This window comes from Procambarus clarkii, chromosome 40, assembly GCF_040958095.1.
Source record: "Procambarus clarkii isolate CNS0578487 chromosome 40, FALCON_Pclarkii_2.0, whole genome shotgun sequence".
Classification (NCBI taxonomy): domain Eukaryota; kingdom Metazoa; phylum Arthropoda; class Malacostraca; order Decapoda; family Cambaridae; genus Procambarus; species Procambarus clarkii.
Genome location: NC_091189.1, coordinates 15,477,542 through 15,497,389, shown reverse-complemented (window position 1 = coordinate 15,497,389; position 19,848 = coordinate 15,477,542). Strand labels below are relative to the sequence as shown.

Sequence of the window (19,848 nt, the reverse complement as noted above, 5' to 3'; positions counted from 1 at the left end):
AGACCTATCAGCCTCTGGAGGGTTATTAAGACCTGTCAGCCTCTGGAGGGTTATTAAGACCCATCAGCCTTTGGAGGGTTATTAAGACCTATCAGCCTCTGGAGGGTTATGAAGGCCCATCAGCCTCTGGAGGGTTATTAAGACCTATCAGCCTCTGGAGGGTTATGAAGGCCCATCAGCCTCTGGAGGGTTATTAAGACCTATCAGCCTCTGGAGGGTTATTAAGACCTATCAGCCTCTGGAGGGTTATGAAGGCCCATCAGCCTCTGGAGGGTTATTAAGACCTATCAGCCTCTGGAGGGTTATTAAGCCCCATCAGCCTCAGGAGGGTTATTAAGACCTATCAGCCTCTGGAGGGTTATGAAGACCTATCAGCCTCTGGAGGGTTATGAAGACCTATCAGCCTCTGGAAGGTTATTAAGACCTATCAGCCTCTGGAGGGTTATTAAGCCCCATCAGCCTCTGGAGGGTTATTAAGACCTATCAGCCTCTGGAGGGTTATGAAGACCTATCAGCCTCTGGAGGGTTATTAAGACCTATCAGCCTCTGGAGGGTTATTAAGCCCCATCAGCCTCAGGAGGGTTATTGAGGCCACACAAGTAGCTCAGTGACCAACCGCCAAGTAATCTGGAGCTCTCATTATATAGTCCACGATTAATGTAAACTCACTCTACAAACACGGAGAAGCGGGGTATACCTCTCCATACACCAGCCACATGGATATACATATCTCTAGGTGCTTCCTCGCCTCCAGGTGTGCTTCAGGTGTGTAACAAGTACATGTGGCCCTAGAAAATATGATAAGACAATTAGATTATATATAATCGATCTCTCACGGTAACATCTTTGATGGAATTCCAATTTTTTTTATTGCGTTTTTTTTATGTTACTGTTCATTAACAAAAGAAGAACATAACATATTCCGACTCTTGGTTATAGCGGCATCGAGCGAAACTCAGAGCTAGTGATCGATTTCTACTGGCAACCTGAGCGGGGAATTATGCATCAGTTTCGTCATGGAAGCAATATGGCGGCCAGGACGCCATCTCGGCCAGGCTGTGCCCCAAACTGGGCTCTGGCCTGTGCTCCAAGGTGGGCTCTGGCCTGTGCTCCAAGCTGGGCTCTGCCCTGTGCTCCAAGCTGAGCTCTGGCCTGTGCTCCAAGCTGAGCTCTGGCCTGTGCTCCAAGCTGGGCTCTGACCTGTGCTCCAAGCTGGGCTCTGGCCTGTGCTCCAAGCTGAGCTCTGGCCTGTGCTCCAAGCTGAGCTCTGGCCTGTGCTCCAAGCTGGGCTCTGACCTGTGCTCCAAGCTGGGCTCTGGCCTGTGCTCCAAGCTGAGCTCTGGCCTGTGCTCCAAGCTGGGCTCTGACCTGTGCTCCAAGCTGGGCTCTGCCCTGTGCTCCAAGCTGAGCTCTGGCCTGTGCTCCAAGCTGAGCTCTGGCCTGTGCTCCAAGCTGGGCTCTGCCCTGTGCTCCAAGCTGGGCTCTGCCCTGTGCTCACACACATGCAACCCGTCCTCGACTCAAGTCCATTCCATCCAGCGGTCGGCCCCACAGACGCATTCATAAATGTTAACATGATGTTCATTCAAAACGGGACTTTTCTCAAATATAAATTAATATTATAATATATTAGGATATTATGCATATACAGGGATAGGTTAGGTTAGCTTAGGTATTTAGGTTCTGTTGGCGATTATTTGTATTTGTAGTACGTGGGTGAAGCATTTACAGCGTTGTGGTTCGAACAAAAGTCGTCAGTGAAGCACTTGTTCCGGAAGTGTTCGAACGTCATCAGTTGTGAGTCTTGTGTAAGCCGTTTTTCATTCCTAAACAGCTGGGGGTTTGGCGGGTGCATGGAATCACTTTGGGGTCTTTGTTTGGAGGACGGGCTGCACACCTGGCCCAAGATTCACTCAACAGGTACACAACCACTTGCGAAACCTGTGTATCTTTCCACAATCACGGCGACTTTGTCTACGGTTATTAAACAGTGTATATGAGCTCCGAAGCACTACGAGGTGGTTTGTTACAACAATAACGTTGGGTTGTGAACTTTTCACGCTTATAAGCGGCTTAATAAATGTAAAAACAAAAGCCGGAATGATTAAAGAATGATGTAGAGGTTTCGTAAGGGGTTGTGTAGATGTGTGACGACTAACTGGCCCTGTGGTATTATCCCTTAATACCAACAATAGCACAAGAGTAAGACGTATAGATTTTGGCTTGGTCGTGTTGGTCGTCTGGTCGATATGTTTGACACGCTGGCCCGGAGGTACCAGTCGACCAATGATTGGAAGGCCCCGGGTTCGACTCCAGCAGCAGGACTGAGATGTTTGGCCACATTTTCTTTCACTTTATGCTTATGTTGACCTAGCAGTAGACAAGTACACGTGAGTTAAACAACTGTTGTGGGTGACTGGCTGGTTACAAGGTGCTCCAACACACACCTGGCTGGTGCTCCAACACACACCTGGCTGGCGCTCCAGCACACACCTGGCTGGCGCCCAGCACACACCTGGCTGGTGCTCCAGCACACACCTGGCTGGCGCTCCAGCACACACCTGGCTGGCGCCCAGCACACACCTGGCTGGTGCTCCATCACACACCTGGCTGGCGCTCCAGCACACACCTGGCTGGTGTTCCAGCACACACCTGGCTGGTGCTCCAGCACACACCTGGCTGGCGCTCCAGCACACACCTGGCTGGTGCTCCAGCACACACCTGGCTGGCGCTCCAGCACACACCTGGCTGGTGTTCCAGCACACACCTGGCTGGTGCTCCAGCACACACCTGGCTGGCGCTCCAGCACACACCTGGCTGGTGTTCCAGCACACACCTGGCTGGTGCTCCAGCACACACCTGGCTGGCGCTCCAGCACACACCTGGCTGGCGCTCCAGCACACACCTGGCTGGTGTTCCAGCACACACCTGGCTGGCGCTCCAGCACACACCTGGCTGGCGCTCCAGCACACACCTGGCTGGTGTTCCAGCACACACCTGGCTGGCGCTCCAGCACACACCTGGCTGGCGCTCCAGCACACACCTGGCTGGCGCTCCAGCACACACCTGGCTGGAGTTAGTAAGAGGTGGAATACATTATAAGGCAACATAGGGCTCCTATAGACGAGCATGAAATATTCTAAGTAGCATTTTAAAGTAATGATTACTTAGCTAAAGTTATAATGGCTTAGATAAAGTTATAAATACTTAGGTAGTCATTACTTTATGATTACTTATGTAGATATATTATGATTACTTATTAGATGTAATATAATTAAAAATAATAAAATATTAGTAGTAAATTGATTTATTACTAATATTTTATATTATTAGTAAATAAATTTACTACTAATTTAAAGTTAGTTGTAAATTGATTTAACAATATAAACAATAAAACAATAACAATATTATTGGTTAACAATATTAACAATAAAATATTTAACAATATTAGGACTTCTCCTCCTAACAGTAGAAGGAGGAGTCTAATATCTTGTATTGTTAGGGAACTGTTACACTAAGTGGTGTTGGGGTGGAGGTTTTGTTGAAATCCGGAAATATTAGAGAAAAAAGTTGGATTCCTGGTTATCTTCTTGAAATCTTATCTTGAGATGATTTCGGGGCTTTAGTGTCCCCGCGGCCCGGTCCTCGACCAGGCCTCCACCCCCAGGAAGCAGCCTGTGACAGATGACTAACACCCAGGTACCTATTTTACTGCTAGGTAACAGGGGCATAGAGTGAAAGAAACTCTGACCATTGAACAAATCCACAAGGGCAGTGACGAGGATTCGAACCTGCGTCTGGGAGCCCATTGTTTCTCGCCGGCGCTCGGGATCGAACCCGGGACCACAGGATCACAAGCCCAGCGTGCTGTCCGCTCGGCCGACCGGCTCCTTAGTACTCTAGGATGATTCCTAATACCCTAAGGAGATTCCTGGTTCTCGGATGATTCCTGGTACTCTAGGATGATTCCTAATACCATCAGGAGATTCCTGGTACTCTAGGATGTTTTTGATTCCTAGTACCGGGGGTGACCACCGTCAACGCTGCCAGTACCGGGGTGGGGGGTGGGGTGACCACCGTCAACGCTGCCAGTACCGGGGTGGGGGGGGGGTGACCACCGTCAACGCTGCCAGTACCGGGGTGGGGGGGGGGGTGACCACCGTCAACGCTGCCAGTACCGGGGTGGGGGGGGGGGGGGGTGACCACCGTCAACGCTGCCAGTACCGGGGTGGGGGGGGTGACCACCGTCAACGCTGCCAGTACCGGGGTGGGGGGGGGGTGACCACCGTCAACGCTGCCAGTACCGGGGTGGGGGGGGGTGACCACCGTCAACGCTGCCAGTACCGGGGTGGGGGGGGTGACCACCGTCAACGCTGCCAGTACCGGGGTGGGGGGGGGGGTGACCACCGTCAACGCTGCCAGTACCGGGGTGGGGGGGGTGACCACCGTCAACGCTGCCAGTACCGGGGTGGGGGGGGGGTGACCACCGTCAACGCTGCCAGTACCGGGGTGGGGGGGTGACCACCGTCAACGCTGCCAGTACCGGGGTGGGGGGGGGGTGACCACCGTCAACGCTGCCAGTACCGGGGTGGGGGGGGTGACCACCGTCAACGCTGCCAGTACCGGGGTGGGGGGGGGGGTGACCACCGTCAACGCTGCCAGTACCGGGGTGGGGGGGGTGACCACCGTCAACGCTGCCAGTACCGGGGTGGGGGGGTGTCCACCGTCAACGCTGCCAGTACCGGGGTGGGGGGAGGTGACCACCGTCAACGCTGCCAGTACCGGGGTGGGGGGGGTGACCACCGTCAACGCTGCCAGTACCGGGGTGGGGGGGGGTGACCACCGTCAACGCTGCCAGTACCGAGGTGGGGGGGTGACCACCGTCAACGCTGCCAGTACCGGGGTGGGGGGGGTGACCACCGTCAACGCTGCCAGTACCGGGGTGGGGGGGGGGTGACCACCGTCAACGCTGCCAGTACCGGGGTGGGGGGGGTGACCACCGTCAACGCTGCCAGTACCGGGGTGGGGGGGTGACCACCGTCAACGCTGCCAGTACCGGGGTGGGGGGGTGACCACCGTCAACGCTGCCAGTACCGGGGTGGGGGGGGGGTGACCACCGTCAACGCTGCCAGTACCGGGGTGTGGGGGGGGGGTGACCACCGTCAACGCTGCCAGTACCGGGGTGGGGGGGTGACCACCGTCAACGCTGCCAGTACCGGGGTGGGGGGCCACCGTCAACGCTGCCAGTACCGGGGTGGGGGGGGGGGGTGACCACCGTCAACGCTGCCAGTACCGGGGTGGGGGGGGGTGACCACCGTCAACGCTGCCAGTACCGGGGTGGGGGGGGGGTGACCACCGTCAACGCTGCCAGTACCGGGGTGGGGGGGGGGTGACCACCGTCAACGCTGCCAGTACCGGGGTGGGGGGGTGACCACCGTCAACGCTGCCAGTACCGGGGTGGGGGGTGACCGCCGTCAATGCTGCCAGTACCGGGGGGGGGTGACCGCCGTCAATGCTGCCAGTACCGGGGTGGGGGGGGGGTGACCACCGTCAACGCTGCCAGTACCGGGGTGGGGGGGGGGGGTGACCGCCGTCAATGCTGCCAGTACCGGGGTGGGGGGGGGTGACCACCGTCAACGCTGCCAGTACCGGGGTGGGGGGGGGGGTGACCGCCGTCAATGCTGCCAGTACCGGGGTGGGGGGGGTGACCGCCGTCAACGCTGCCAGTACCGGGGTGGGGGGGTGACCACCGTCAATGCTGCCAGTACCGGGGGGGGGGGTGACCGATGAACACCGTTATTTATTGTAATCACGAAGACCGGTCCCACCTCCGCCTGGCGTGGCGCCCGGTCATAACTTTATTCTAACTGGGAGAACTGTGGGAGGGTGTAGGTGGGTGGGAGGGTGTAGGTGGGTGGGTGTTGGTGGGAGGGTGTAGGTGGGTGGGTGTAGGTGGGAGGGTGTAGGTGGGTGGGTGTAGGTGGGTGGGTGTAGGTGGGAGGGTGTAGGTGGGTGGGTGTTGGAGGGAGGGTGTAGGTGGGTGGGTGTTGGTGGGAGGGTGTAGGTGGGTGGGTGTTGGTGGGAGGGTGTAGGTGGGTGGGTGTAGGTGGGTGTTGGTGGGAGGGTGTAGGTGGGTGGGTGTTGGTGGGAGGGTGTAGGTGGGTGGGTGTAGGTGGGAGGGTGTAGGTGGGTGGGTGTTGGAGGGAGGGTGTAGGTGGGTGGGTGTTGGTGGGAGGGTGTAGGTGGGTGGGTGTTGGTGGGAGGGTGTAGGTGGGTGGGTGTAGGTGGGTGTTGGTGGGAGGGTGTAGGTGGGTGGGTGTAGGTGGGTGGGTGTTGGTGGGAGGGTGTAGGTGGGTGGGTGTAGGTGGGAGGGTGTAGGTGGGTGGGTGTTGGAGGGAGGGTGTAGGTGGGTGGGTGTAGGTGGGAGGGTGTAGGTGGGTGGGTGTTGGAGGGAGGGTGTAGGTGGGTGGGTGTAGGTGGGAGGGTGTAGGTGGGTGGGTGTAGGTGGGTGGGTGTAGGTGGGTAGGTGTTGGTGGGAGGGTGTAGGTGGGTGGGTGTAGGTGGGTGGGTGTTGGTGGGAGGGTGTAGGTGGGTGGGTGTAGGTGGGAGGGTGTAGGTGGGTGGGTGTAGGTGGGAGGGTGTAGGTGGGTGGGTGTTGGAGGGAGGGTGTAGGTGGGTGGGTGTAGGTGGGAGGGTGTAGGTGGGTGGGTGTAGGTGGGTGGGTGTTGGAGGGAGGGTGTAGGTGGGAGGGTGTAGGTGGGTGGGTGTTGGAGGGAGGGTGTAGGTGGGAGGGTGTAGGTGGGTGGGTGTTGGAGGGAGGGTGTAGGTGGGTGGGTGTAGGTGGGTGGGTGTTGGAGGGAGGGTGTAGGTGGGAGGGTGTAGGTGGGTGGGTCTAGGTGGGAGGGTGTAGGTGGGTGGGTGTTGGTGGGAGGGTGTAGGTGGGTGGGTGTTGGAGGGAGGGTGTATGTGGGAGGGTGTAGGTGGGTGGGTGTAGGTGGGAGGGTGTAGGTGGGTGGGTGTAGGTGGGAGGGTGTAGGTGGGTGGGTGTTGGAGGGAGGGTGTAGGTGGGAGGGTGTAGGTGGGTGGGTGTTGGAGGGAGGGTGTAGGTGGGAGGGTGTAGGTGGGTGGGTGTAGGTGGGAGGGTGTAGGTGGGTGGGTGTTGGAGGGAGGGTGTAGGTGGGAGGGTGTAGGTGGGTGGGTGTAGGTGGGTGGGTGTTGGAGGGAGGGTGTAGGTGGGTGGGTGTATGTGGGAGGGTGTTGGTGGGTGGGTGTATGTGGGAGGGTGTAGGTGGGAGGGTGTAGGTGACAGGGTGTTGGTGGGTGGGTGTTGGAGGGAGGGTGTAGGTGGGAGGGTGTAGGTGACAGGGTGTTGGTGGGAGGGTGTAGGTGGGAGGGTGTAGGTGGGTGGTTACGAAGGGGTAGTGAGTCCGTGAAGAGGGAGGGAAGGTGGGGGCAGGTGTGTGACGGAGGGGGGGGGAGGGTCAGGGGGGGTCCCTGGGGGGGGGGGGATATAATTACAGAAGAAATACACCATTTTTGCATGCAAATCCCTCTTTGATTCCCGGCTGCCTTCAAATTACACATGTCTTATGTCAGCAGCAGGGAACTGTGTACTTCCCTGGTACTGTGCTTCCTTAGTACTGTGCTTCCCCTGGTACTGTGCTTCCCCTGGTACTGTGCTTCCCCTGGTACTGTGCTTCCCTGGTACTGTGCTTCCCTGGTACTGTGCTTCCCCTGGTACTGTGCTTCCTTAGTACTGTGCTTCCTTAGTACTGTGCTTCCCTGGTACTGTGCTTCCCCCTGGTACTGTGCTTCCTTGGTACTGTGCTTCCCTGGTACTGTGCTTCCCCCTGGTACTGTGCTTCCTTGGTACTGTGCTTCCCCTGGTACTGTGCTTCCCTGGTACTGTGCTTCCCTGGTACTGTGCTTCCCCCTGGTACTGTGCTTCCTTGGTACTGTGCTTCCCCTGGTACTGTGCTTCCCTGGTACTGTGCTTCCCCTGGTACTGTGCTTCCCTGGTACTGTGCTTCCTTGGTACTGTGCTTCCCCTGGTACTGTGCTTCCCCTGGAACTGTGCTTCCCTGATACTGTGCTTCCTCCTGGTTCTTTGCTTCCCCTGGTACTGTGCTTCCCTGGTACTGTGCTTTCCCTGGTACTGTGCTTCCCCTGGTACTGTGCTTCCCTGGTACTGTGCTTCCCCTGGTACTGTGCTTCCCTGGTACTGTGCTTCCCTGGTACTGTGCTTCCCCTGGTACTGTGCTTCCCCTGGTACTGTGCTTCCCTGGTACTGTGCTTCCCTGGTACTGTGCTTCCCTGATACTGTGCATCCCTGGTACTGTGCTTCCCCTGGTACTGTGCTTCCCCTGGAACTGTGCTTCCCTAATACTGTGCTTCCTCCTGGTTCTGTGCTTCCCCTGATACTGTGCTTCCCTGGTACTGTGCTTCCCTGGTACTGTGCTTCCCTGGTGCTGTGCTTCCCCTGGTACTGTGCTTCCCCTGGAACTGTGCTTCCCTGATACTGTGCTTCCTCCTGGTTCTGTGCTTCCCTGGTACTGTGCTTCCCTGGTACTGTGCTTCCCCTGGTACTGTGCTTCCCCTGGTACAGTGCTTCCCCTGGTACTGTGCTTCCCTGATACTGTGCTTCCCCTGGTACTGTGCTTCCCCTGGTAGTGTGCTTCCCCTGGTACTGTGCTTCCCTGGTACTGTGCTTCCTTGGTACTGTGCTTCCCTGGTACTGTGCTTCCCCTGGTACTGTGCTTCCCCGGGTACTGTGCTTCCCTGGTACTGTGCTTCCCTGATACTGTGCATCCCTGGTACTGTGCTTCCCCTGGTACTGTGCTTCCCCTGGAACTGTGCTTCCCTAATACTGTGCTTCCTCCTGGTTCTGTGCTTCCCCTGATACTGTGCTTCCCTGGTACTGTGCTTCCCTGGTACTGTGCTTCCCTGGTGCTGTGCTTCCCCTGGTACTGTGCTTCCCCTGGAACTGTGCTTCCCTGATACTGTGCTTCCTCCTGGTTCTGTGCTTCCCTGGTACTGTGCTTCCCTGGTACTGTGCTTCCCCTGGTACTGTGCTTCCCCTGGTACAGTGCTTCCCCTGGTACTGTGCTTCCCTGATACTGTGCTTCCCCTGGTACTGTGCTTCCCCTGGTAGTGTGCTTCCCCTGGTACTGTGCTTCCCTGGTACTGTGCTTCCTTGGTACTGTGCTTCCCTGGTACTGTGCTTCCCCTGGTACTGTGCTTCCCCGGGTACAGTGCTTCCCCTGGTACTGTGCTTCCCTGATATTGTGCTTCCCCTGGTACTGTGCTTCCCTGGTACTGTGCTTCCCTGATACTGTGCTTCCCTGATACTGTGCTTCCCTGGTACTGTGCTTCCCTGATACTGTGCTTCCCTGATACTGTGCTTCCCTGGTACTGTGCTTCCCTGATATTGTGCTTCCCCTGATACTGTGCTTCCCCTGGTACTGTGCTTCCCTGGTACTGTGCTTCCCTGATACTGTGCTTCCCTGATACTGTGCTTCCCTGGTACTGTGCTTCCCTGATACTGTGCATCCCTGGTACTGTGCTTCCCTGATACTGTGCATCCCTGGTACTGTGCTTCCTCCTGGTACTGTGCCTAGATTACTAATTTTGGTCTGCAGCCCGTCACATCACCTGTTTGTTGATGTGTCCCTCTGTTGATGTGTCCCTCTGTTGATGTGTCCCTCTGTTGATGTGTCCCTCTGTTGATGTGCCCCTCTGTTGATGTGTCCCTCTGTTGATGTGCCCCTCTGTTGATGTGCCCCTCTGTTGATGTGTCCCTCTGTTGATGTGCCCCTCTGTTGATGTGTCCCTCTGTTGATGTGCCCCACTGTTGATGTGTCCCTCTGTTGATGTGTCCCTCTGTTGATGTGCCCCTCTGTTGATGTGTCCCACTGTTGATGTGTCCCTCTGTTGATGTGTCCCTCTGTTGATGTGCCCCTCTGTTGATGTGCCCCTCTGTTGATGTGTCCCTCTGTTGATGTGTCCCTCTGTTGATGTGTCCCTCTGTTGATGTGTCCCTCTGTTGATGTGTCCCTCTGTTGATGTGTCCCTCTGTTGATGTGTCCCTCTGTTGATGTGTCCCTCTGCTGATGAGCCCCTCTGTTGATGAGTCACTTGGTTCTTCTCGTGTGGCCTCGCTGCTCTATGAGTGAGGTGGAGACTGTTACACTGTCTCCTCATCTCCTGGTGGTCAATTTTCACGACATGCTCCAACGTGCCCAAACGCTTAATAAAGAGCCGGGCCCACTGCTGGCGGCCACACACAACAGGAGCATTGATCTTACCTGATGTGCGGTATGCTGACAGATTCCTCACTGAGGTTGCCGAAGGGACGTTGTTAAATTTACCAGCTTCTTAAGTTGCAGGCTTGAGTTCCGCAGGCATGTGTGTGAGTTGCAGATCATCGATGTGTTGCAACCACCACTCTCAGGTTCTGTTGACTCCTGTAGCTGTGCCCAGTTGAACTGGTGAAGCGTAATTTAGTGTTTTTGCCTGTTTTTATTTTAATCTCCTTTCATTTGTCATTATTTAACTCCATTAACCATGTGTGTGATCAGTCTTGTGGCTTGCTCGCATATCCTCTTCCAGGTCTCTTGTAGGTATATTATATTTACATTTTTCTTCTTAGTTTTGCGTTATTTGTAAATGTCTATGGACGGGTTGCGTGGACTTGTCTGTGTCTGTCCGTTCGTGTATAGGCTGTATCTGTCTATTCGTGTGTCCGTCCGTGTCTGCTGTATCTGTCTGTTAGTTCGTGAGCTGCACCCGTGTGTTCGTGTGGGCGTGCATGCCCCAATCCAGTAATCATAAATCTGGTGTCACATTCCATGATTGATCAAGTTTATGCAACATGAACAGCCCAATCTCCTGTGTTGGTGACCTCAGGGCACGACCAGGCCTCGCTGAGGAGGCTTCCAGGTCACTTGGTGCAGGGAGCAACTGTGGCTTCCAGGTCACTTGGTGCAGGGAGCAACTGTGGCTTCCAGGTCACTTAGTGCAGGGAGCAACTGTGGCTTCCAGGTCACTTGGTGCAGGGAGCAACTGTGGCTTCCAGGTCACTTGGTGCAGGGAGCAACGGAGGCTTCTACGTCACTTAGTGCAGGGAGCAACTGTGGCTTCCAGGTCACTTAGTGCAGGGAGCAACTGTGGCTTCCAGGTCACTTGGTGCAGGGAGCAACTGTGGCTTCCAGGTCACTTAGTGCAGGGAGCAACTGTGGCTTCCAGGTCACTTAGTGCAGGGAGCAACTGTGGCTTCCAGGTCACTTGGTGCAGGGAGCAACTGTGGCTTCCAGGTCACTTAGTGCAGGGAGCAACTGTGGCTTCCAGGTCACTTGGTGCAGGGAGCAACTGTGGCTTCCAGGTCACTTGGTGCAGGGAGCAACGGAGGCTTCCAGGTCACTTAGTGCAGGGAGCAACTGTGGCTTCCAGGTCACTTAGTGCAGGGAGCAACTGTGGCTTCCAGGTCACTTGGTGCAGGGAGCAACTGTGGCTTCCAGGTCACTTAGTGCAGGGAGCAACAGTGGCTTCCAGGTCACTTAGTGCAGGGAGCAACTGTGGCTTCCAGGTCACTTGGTGCAGGGAGCAACTGTGGCTTCCAGGTCACTTGGTGCAGGGAGCAACTGTGGCTTCCAGGTCACTTAGTGCAGGGAGCAACTGTGGCTTCCAGGTCACTTAGTGCAGGGAGCAACTGTGGCTTCCAGGTCACTTGGTGCAGGGAGCAACTGTGGCTTCCAGGTCACTTAGTGCAGGGAGCAACTGTGGCTTCCAGGTCACTTAGTGCAGGGAGCAACTGTGGCTTCCAGGTCACTTGGTGCAGGGAGCAACTGTGGCTTCCAGGTCACTTGGTGCAGGGAGCAACTGTGGCTTCCAGGTCACTTAGTGCAGGGAGCAACTGTGGCTTCCAGGTCACTTAGTGCAGGGAGCAACTGTGGCTTCCAGGTCACTTAGTGCAGGGAGCAACTGTGGCTTCCAGGTCACTTGGTGCAGGGAGCAACTGTGGCTTCCAGGTCACTTAGTGCAGGGAGCAACTGTGGCTTCCAGGTCACTTGGTGCAGGGAGCAACTGTGGCTTCCAGGTCACTTAGTGCAGGGAGCAACTGTGGCTTCCAGGTCACTTGGTGCAGGGAGCAACTGTGGCTTCCAGGTCACTTGGTGCAGGGAGCAACGGAGGCTTCCAGATCACTTGGTGCAGGGAGCAACTGTGGCTTCCAGGTCACTTAGTGCAGGGAGCAACTGTGGCTTCCAGGTCACTTGGTGCAGGGAGCAACTGTGGCTTCCAGGTCACTTGGTGCAGGGAGCAACGGAGGCTTCCAGGTCACTTGGTGCAGGGAGCAACTGTGGCTTCCAGGTCACTTGGTGCAGGGAGCAACGGAGGCTTCCAGGTCACTTGGTGCAGGGAGCAACGGAGGCTTCCAGGTCACTTGGTGCAGGGAGCAATGGTGGCTTCCAGGTCACTTAGTGCAGGGAGCAACTGTGGCTTCCAGGTCACTTGGTGCAGGGAGCAACGGAGGCTTCCAGGTCACTTGGTGCAGGGAGCAACGGTGGCTTCCAGGTCACTTAGTGCAGGGAGCAACTGTGGCTTCCAGGTCACTTGGTGCAGGGAGCAACGGAGGCTTCCAGGTCACTTGGTGCAGGGAGCAACGGTGGCTTCCAGGTCACTTAGTGCAGGGAGCAACGGAGGCTTCCAGGTCACTTGGTGCAGGGAGCAACGGAGGCTTCCAGGTCACTTGGTGCATGGTGCAACGGTGGCTTCCAGGTCACTTAGTGCAGGGAGCAACGGAGGCTTCCAGGTCACTTGGTGCAGGGAGCAACGGTGGCTTCCAGGTCACTTAGTGCAGGGAGCAACGGAGGCTTCCAGGTCACTTGGTGCAGGGAGCAACGGAGGCTTCCAGGTCACTTGGTGCAGGGAGCAACGGAGGCTTCCAGGTCACTTGGTGCAGGGAGCAACGGAGGCTTCCAGGTCACTAGGTGCAGGGAGCTACGGTGGCTTCCAGGTCATTTTACTGGCTCATACTTGCTAGCGATTTCACTGCTGTACTATTTGCTGTACTATTTTGTAATACAGAATAAAAAATAAGATATATATATATATATATATATATATATATATATATATATATATATATATATATATATATATATATATATATATATATATATATGTATTTGAAGACATTGATGTTGACATTGCACTTTACCTCATCACCAGATTCCAGTTCCTCCCCACAAATTACCTACATCCCGAGGTATTGGCAGTCTTACAATAACCCCCAAGCTTGGTGAAGACGACCGCTTACTAACATCCGTGTTAGACAAAGTCTTCAGCCTTTCTCTCAGTGAGACACAGTAGAAACAAGCCTTCTCTTTCCTCAGACTTTGGAAGGGAGAAGGGGGGAGGGCTTGGAGTTCGCACAGCAACCTAAATCGATGTACAAGCCTTCAAATCCTCCGCAGCATCTGACAGACGTGAGGGAAATCCTTCTGGATTGCTGGGGCCACTTGGCAGGGGTACACAATCCCGGGTCCTGCACTGCACCGCTGAGTGGCTGGTATCTCTAACTTTGTACCTTCTATGTAACCAGTGTTGCAGCCTATTTGGTGTAATAAACGTTTAAATAAAATAAAAGGGGATGGTAGAAGACAATATGCGAGTTCACGTAGGAGCCACACAAGACTCCGCGGGGTGCTTCCTATCCTCCTCTTCGAGGCTGAGGGTCCCTACAAACAAAACCAGTGATAGTGGTACCTTTTGATATATATATATATATATATATATATATATATATATATATATATATATATATATATATATATATGTATATATATATATATATATATATATATATATATATATATATATATATATATATATATATATATATATTAGTATATTTTGGTAGCAGTCTTTCCTGTAGACATATATTATTAAATATGACCGAAAAAGTAAGATTAATAATTCTAACACGAATTTTCTCAATCTTTCGTACATTACGCTTCACTGTTGGAGGTAAATCAAAAATCACTTCTCCAAAATTCATTTTTATTTCTAGTCTGACGCGACACGGGCGCGTTTCGTAAAACTTATTACATTTTCAAAGACTTCACAAATACACAACTGATTAGAACTTGCGCTTCTCTGATTTTATATCTACATTTGAGTGAGGTGGGAAGGGTGATGTGGCATTAACACAAGACAGAACAATAGGGGATATTAATAGGGTATTAAAAGTATCAACACAAGACAGAACAGAAACAATGGGTATTGAATAGAAGTGTTTGTAGAAAGCCTATTGGTCCATATTTCTTGATGCTTCTATATTGGAGCGGAGTCTTGAGGTGGGTAGAATATAGTTGTGCAATTATTGGCTGTTGATTGCTGGTGTTGACTTCTTGATGTGTAGTGCCTCGCAAACGTCAAGCCGCCTGCTATCGCTGTATCTATCGATGATTTCTGTGTTGTTTACTAGAATTTCTCTGGCGATGGTTTGGTTATGGGAAGAGATTATATGTTCCTTAATGGAGCCCTGTTGCTTATGCATCGTTAAACGCCTAGAAAGAGATGTTGTTGTCTTGCCTATATACTGGGTTTTTTGGAGCTTACAGTCCCCAAATGGGCATTTGAAGGCATAGACGACGTTAGTCTCTTTTAAAGCGTTCTGTTTTGTGTCTGGAGAGTTTCTCATGAGTAGGCTGGCCGTTTTTCTGGTTTTATAGTAAATCGTCAGTTGTATCCTCTGATTTTTGTCTGTAGGGATAACGTTTCTATTAACAATATCTTTCAGGACCCTTTCCTCCGTTTTATGAGCTGTGGAAAAGAAGTTCCTGTAAAATAGTCTAATAGGGGGTATAGGTGTTGTGTTAGTTGTCTCTTCGGAGGTTGCATGGCTTTTCACTTTCCTTCTTATGATGTCTTCGATGAAACCATTGGAGAAGCCGTTATTGACTAGGACCTGCCTTACCCTACAGAGTTCTACGTCGACTTGCTTCCATTCTGAGCTGTGGCTGAGAGCACGGTCGACGTATGCGTTAACAACACTCCTCTTGTACCTGTCAGGGCAGTCGCTGTTGGCATTTAGGCACATTCCTATGTTTGTTTCCTTAGTGTAGACTGCAGTGTGGAAACCTCCGCCCTTTTCCATGACTGTTACATCTAGAAAAGGCAGCTTCCCATCCTTTTCCGTCTCGTAAGTGAAACGCAGCACGGAACTCTGCTCAAATGCCTCCTTCAGCTCCTGCAGATGTCTGACATCAGGTACCTGTGTAAAAATGTCGTCAACATACCTGCAGTATATGGCCGGTTTCAAGTTCATGTCGACTAAGACTTTTTGCTCGATGGTACCCATGTAGAAGTTTGCAAACAGGACACCTAGGGGAGAACCCATGGCGACCCCCATCTACTTGCTTATACATGTGCCCATCCGGGCTCAAGAAGGGTGCCTCTTTAGTACAAGCTTGGAGTAGTTTCCTCAGAATACTTTCTGGCATGTCAAGAGGAGTACAGGCTGGATCACGATACACTCTGTCGGCTATCATTCCGATTGTCTCGTCCACAGGTACGTTGGTAAACAGCGATTCTACGTCCAACGAGGCTCTTATCCCTGTGGCCCGTGCGCCCCGCAGTAAGTCCACAAATTCCTTTGGAGACTTCAGGCTGAAGGCGCAAGGAACATAAGGAGTCAGCAGGCCGTTGAGTCGCTTCGCCAGTCTGTACGTGGGTGTGGGTATCTGGCTAATGATTGGCCGAAGTGGGTTTCCAGGCTTGTGCGTCTTGACATTTCCATACGCATATCCAGGTTTATATTCCCCAATGATCTTTGGCAGGTGGAGTCCGGATTTCTTGGCGTTCACAGTTTCGATCAGTTTGTTGACCTTTGCTTTTAATTCGGCTGTAGTGTCCTTCGTTACCCTTTGGAACTTAGTTTGGTCAGAGAGTATGATGTTCATTTTCGCCAGATATTCGTCTTTTTTAAGAATGACATATATTGGCGACTTGTCACCTCTCCTGACAACTATCTCCTTGTTCTCACGAAGGCTTTTGGCTGCCGCTTTAAGCTCGGGGGACACGGCCAGCCTACTCATGAGAAACTCTCCAGACACAAAACAGAACGCTTTAAAAGAGACTAACGTCGTCTATGCCTTCAAATGCCCACTTGGGGACTGTAAGCTCCAAAAAACCCAGTATATAGGCAAGACAACAACATCTCTTTCTAGGCGTTTAACGATGCATAAGCAACAGGGCTCCATTAAGGAACATATAATCTCTTCCCATAACCAAACCATCGCCAGAGAAATCCTAGTAAACAACACAGAAATCATCGATAGATACAGCGATAGCAGGCGGCTTGACGTTTGCGAGGCACTACACATCAAGAAGTCAACACCAGCAATCAACAGCCAATAATTGCACAACTATATTCTACCCACCTCAAGACTCCGCTCCAATATAGAAGCATCAAGAAATATGGACCAATAGGCTTTCTACAAACACTTCTATTCAATACCCATTGTTTCTGTTCTGTCTTGTGTTGATACTTTTAATACCCTATTAATATCCCCTATTGTTCTGTCTTGTGTTAATGCCACATCACCCTTCCCACCTCACTCAAATGTAGATATAAAATCAGAGAAACGCAAGTTCTAATCAGTTGTGTATTTGTGAAGTCTTTGAAAATGTAATAAGTTTTACGAAACGCGCCCGTGTCGCGTCAGACTAGAAATAAAAATGAATTTTGGAGAAGTGATTTTTGATTTACCTCCAACAGTGAAGCGTAATGTACGAAAGATTGAGAAAATTCGTGTTAGAATTATTAATCTTACTTTTTCGGTCATATTTAATAATATATATATATATATATATATATATATATATATATATATATATATATATATATATATATATATATATATATATATATATATATATATATATATATATATATGTCGTACCTAGTAGCCAGAACGCACTTCTCAGCCTACTATGCAAGGCCCGATTTGCCTAATAAGCCAAGTTTTCATGAATTAATTGTTTTTCGACAACCTAACCTACCTAACCTAACCTAACCTAACTTTTTCGGCTACCTAACCGAACCTAACCTATAAAGATAGGTTAGGTTAGGTAGGGTTGGTTAGGTTCGGTCATATATCTACGTTAATTTCAACTCCAATAAAAAAAAATTGACCTCATACATAATGAAATGGGTAGCTTTATCATTTCATAAGAAAAAATTTAGAGAAAATATATTAATTCAGGAAAACTTGGCTTATTAGGCAAATCGGGCCTTGCATAGTAGGCTGAGAAGTGCGTTCTGGCTACTAGGTACGACATATATATATATATATATATATATATATATATATATATATATATATATATATATATATATATATATATATATATATATATTACAGAAAATGCTTGAACCCTGAAGGATTCGATCCCAGTCAGTTAGGGCCTCCATGTTCTTTGGCGTGTCCAGTACTATAACCACTCTGCCATCAGACTGTACAAAAGTATTGGAAAGTCGTCTGACTCTTAACCCAATACCCGACAGCTCTCGTGACAATTTTGAGCGCAGATATGTCATCATATCACCTCATCATGCTTCAATCAATCAAGAAGAGGAAATGGTAGGGGCTTCCTCTCACAATTGGAAGGCTGGGCTCAGGTGGTGAAGCTAGAGCCTGTATTTCGTGTTAGGTAAGAACACACACACACACACACACACACACACACACACACACACACACACACACACACACACACACACACACACACACACACACACACACACACACACACACGAGTCATCTGTTAGCGTCACAGGTAATGGTGGGTGGAGAAGGTGTTCAATCTACCCTGTAAGCTTTAACATCGTAATGTGGCTCTATTACCTCGTGGACTCTTACTATGGCAGTCTGTGGTTCTTACTGTCCTTCACTCTAGTATATTCTCGCCTTCTATCCTCCATCCTATTTTGCCTTTCCATCCCAATCAATCCCGCCACTTTAGAGGCGCAACTGCCACTCCATTTGACATTTCCATCCACCACTACTTCATCGGTCAATTATTGCCAAGCATAAATTTGATTGGGACTCAGTTGCGTGACGACAGATTTCCACTTTCAATCGCCTCCCTCGCATGATGTAAAAAAAATACAAAAAAACTGCCTCCTAAGGGTTCAAAAAACGGAGTTGCAGCTGTCACACACGTAATTTCTTAGTGATTGGAAATTGAAGGTCTTGGTTGAAGGAAGCGTCAAGCCTTAACGATGGAGGAGGCGCTGACGATTGATCCCTCATGTGTCTTGCACGACGGAGGGGGCTGGTGCCTTTCTTTTTCTTTTTATCGTAAACATTCCTCTCAAGGTGGGATAATTCTGACTTGCCGCAGTCCCCCCCCCCCTTTCCTCCCAGGCAATGAAAAATGGAGGAAAACGAAAATGAGAATAATTGTGGTGTGTGCGTTGTGAAGAGTGAGAGATGACGCAGGGGGGTGCTGACGCAGGGGGGGGGGGTGCTGACGCAGGGGGGGGGGGGGGGGCTGCAGCCTCGCCTTCGTCAAGTGGACGCATGACTCCCGGGGTAAGGACTGGAGGCGGGAGGAGGAGGCGGAGGGTGCAACTGAGAAGGGGCAGGGATGGGCAGTAAGACCCGTGTGGAGGGGGAGCAGGAGGCGGTGACGTGAAGCAGTGTTGACTCACTCTGAGAGCGTGTTTACCGTGCTGGCTGATGCGTGGAGCCACCCTGTCACCCGTAGACGTCCTCCCTACCTTCTTCCTCCTAGTCGTCGTCGTCGTCGTCGTCGTTGAGGTCGTCGTCGTCGTCGTCCGGCCGTCAAGAAGGTTTGGAGATATAGCCGAAGGAAAGAAAAAGAGTTCAAGGTGAGGAATGTTATGATATGCTCTGGCTGTGTTTACTCTGGGTTCTGTGTAGTACTCTAGGACTGTGATGTTCTTTGTCATATTCTCCTGCTCCACACTTTGCCTCATCTCAGCTCTCCATGTGTTACATGCTCGCTCATCGGACACCTCATTGTTGCACACACTCTGGCTAATCCACTAACTCACTACTCTGACTCCTCTGAGACTAAAGTTGCACTCGTCTCCAGCGTCCTGCGTCTCCGAGTGCGTGTTGACACGGCCACTCCACGAGCTCTGGGTGAGGTCTCTTCCCTTACACTTCACGTCTCTAGAAGAGATACCTTGAATTATGTCTATTTTCCGCTCTGAGGGTTTCACTTGATAGCTCCAATGTCTTCCTTCTTCCCTCTCGCGCCTTCATGGCGTCTTGGCTTGTCATTTTGTGTTAGTTTGCTGGTAAGACTGACATGAATATTTTAATACAGTCTTCACGAAACATAGTTATGCATTTGGTTTGATAAATTAATGGTTTATTCACTTTGTGACATACGTGACTCGAACCCGCGTTCTGGTGACTCCCAGATACCTGCCCTAACCGACTCCGCCATGATGGTACAAAAGTTGACCAATCCGGAACTGTGCTGGATTCACTGGGAGATGCTGGCGGCCTCAAACCGGAGCCCAACCAGGGTTTTTACACTCGACCCGACCACACTCTGGCACCCACGGTAAGGTGTCACACTCTTACGTCACTCTCAAATGACAAAGAAATCACAAAAGCGTGATGTATAAATGAAAATCATTTTGAATAATCCCATAAACAGACACCTGCGGTTAAGGAAGGTGTCTGGGAGTGACAAGAAGGCGGGGGTCGAGGCACTTCATTGATTCAAAATTAGTTTCATTTATCATGGAAAAAGCTTACAATTCCAGTTGGGCAGCGGTTAGTTTCTTCTGGACTCCTTCGTTAT

General features: G+C 51.6%; 1 protein-coding gene across 1 annotated transcript; it reads right to left on the bottom strand.

Moving 5' to 3' along the window:
- Positions 1-998: 998 nt before the first annotated feature.
- Positions 999-19,316, bottom strand: LOC123758101 (proteoglycan 4-like). Its single transcript, XM_045742287.2, has 2 exons — positions 19,219-19,316; positions 999-1,488 (listed from the first exon to the last, which is right to left on the bottom strand). The coding sequence occupies exons 1-2, from the start codon at positions 19,314-19,316 to the stop codon at positions 999-1,001; spliced, it is 588 nt and encodes a 195-aa protein (XP_045598243.2).
- Between the last annotated feature and the right edge of the window lie 532 nt (positions 19,317-19,848).

Excerpts from the sequence above, each read along its gene's own strand:
- LOC123758101 (XM_045742287.2), bottom strand. The coding sequence starts at position 19,316 with ATGACAAGCCAAGACGCCATGAAGGCGCGAGAGGGAAGAAGGAAGACA. Across the intron at positions 1,489-19,218 it reads GAAAATAGACATAATTCAAG|GGCAGAGCCCAGCTTGGAGC; the intron begins GTATCTCTTCTA and ends GTGTGAGCACAG.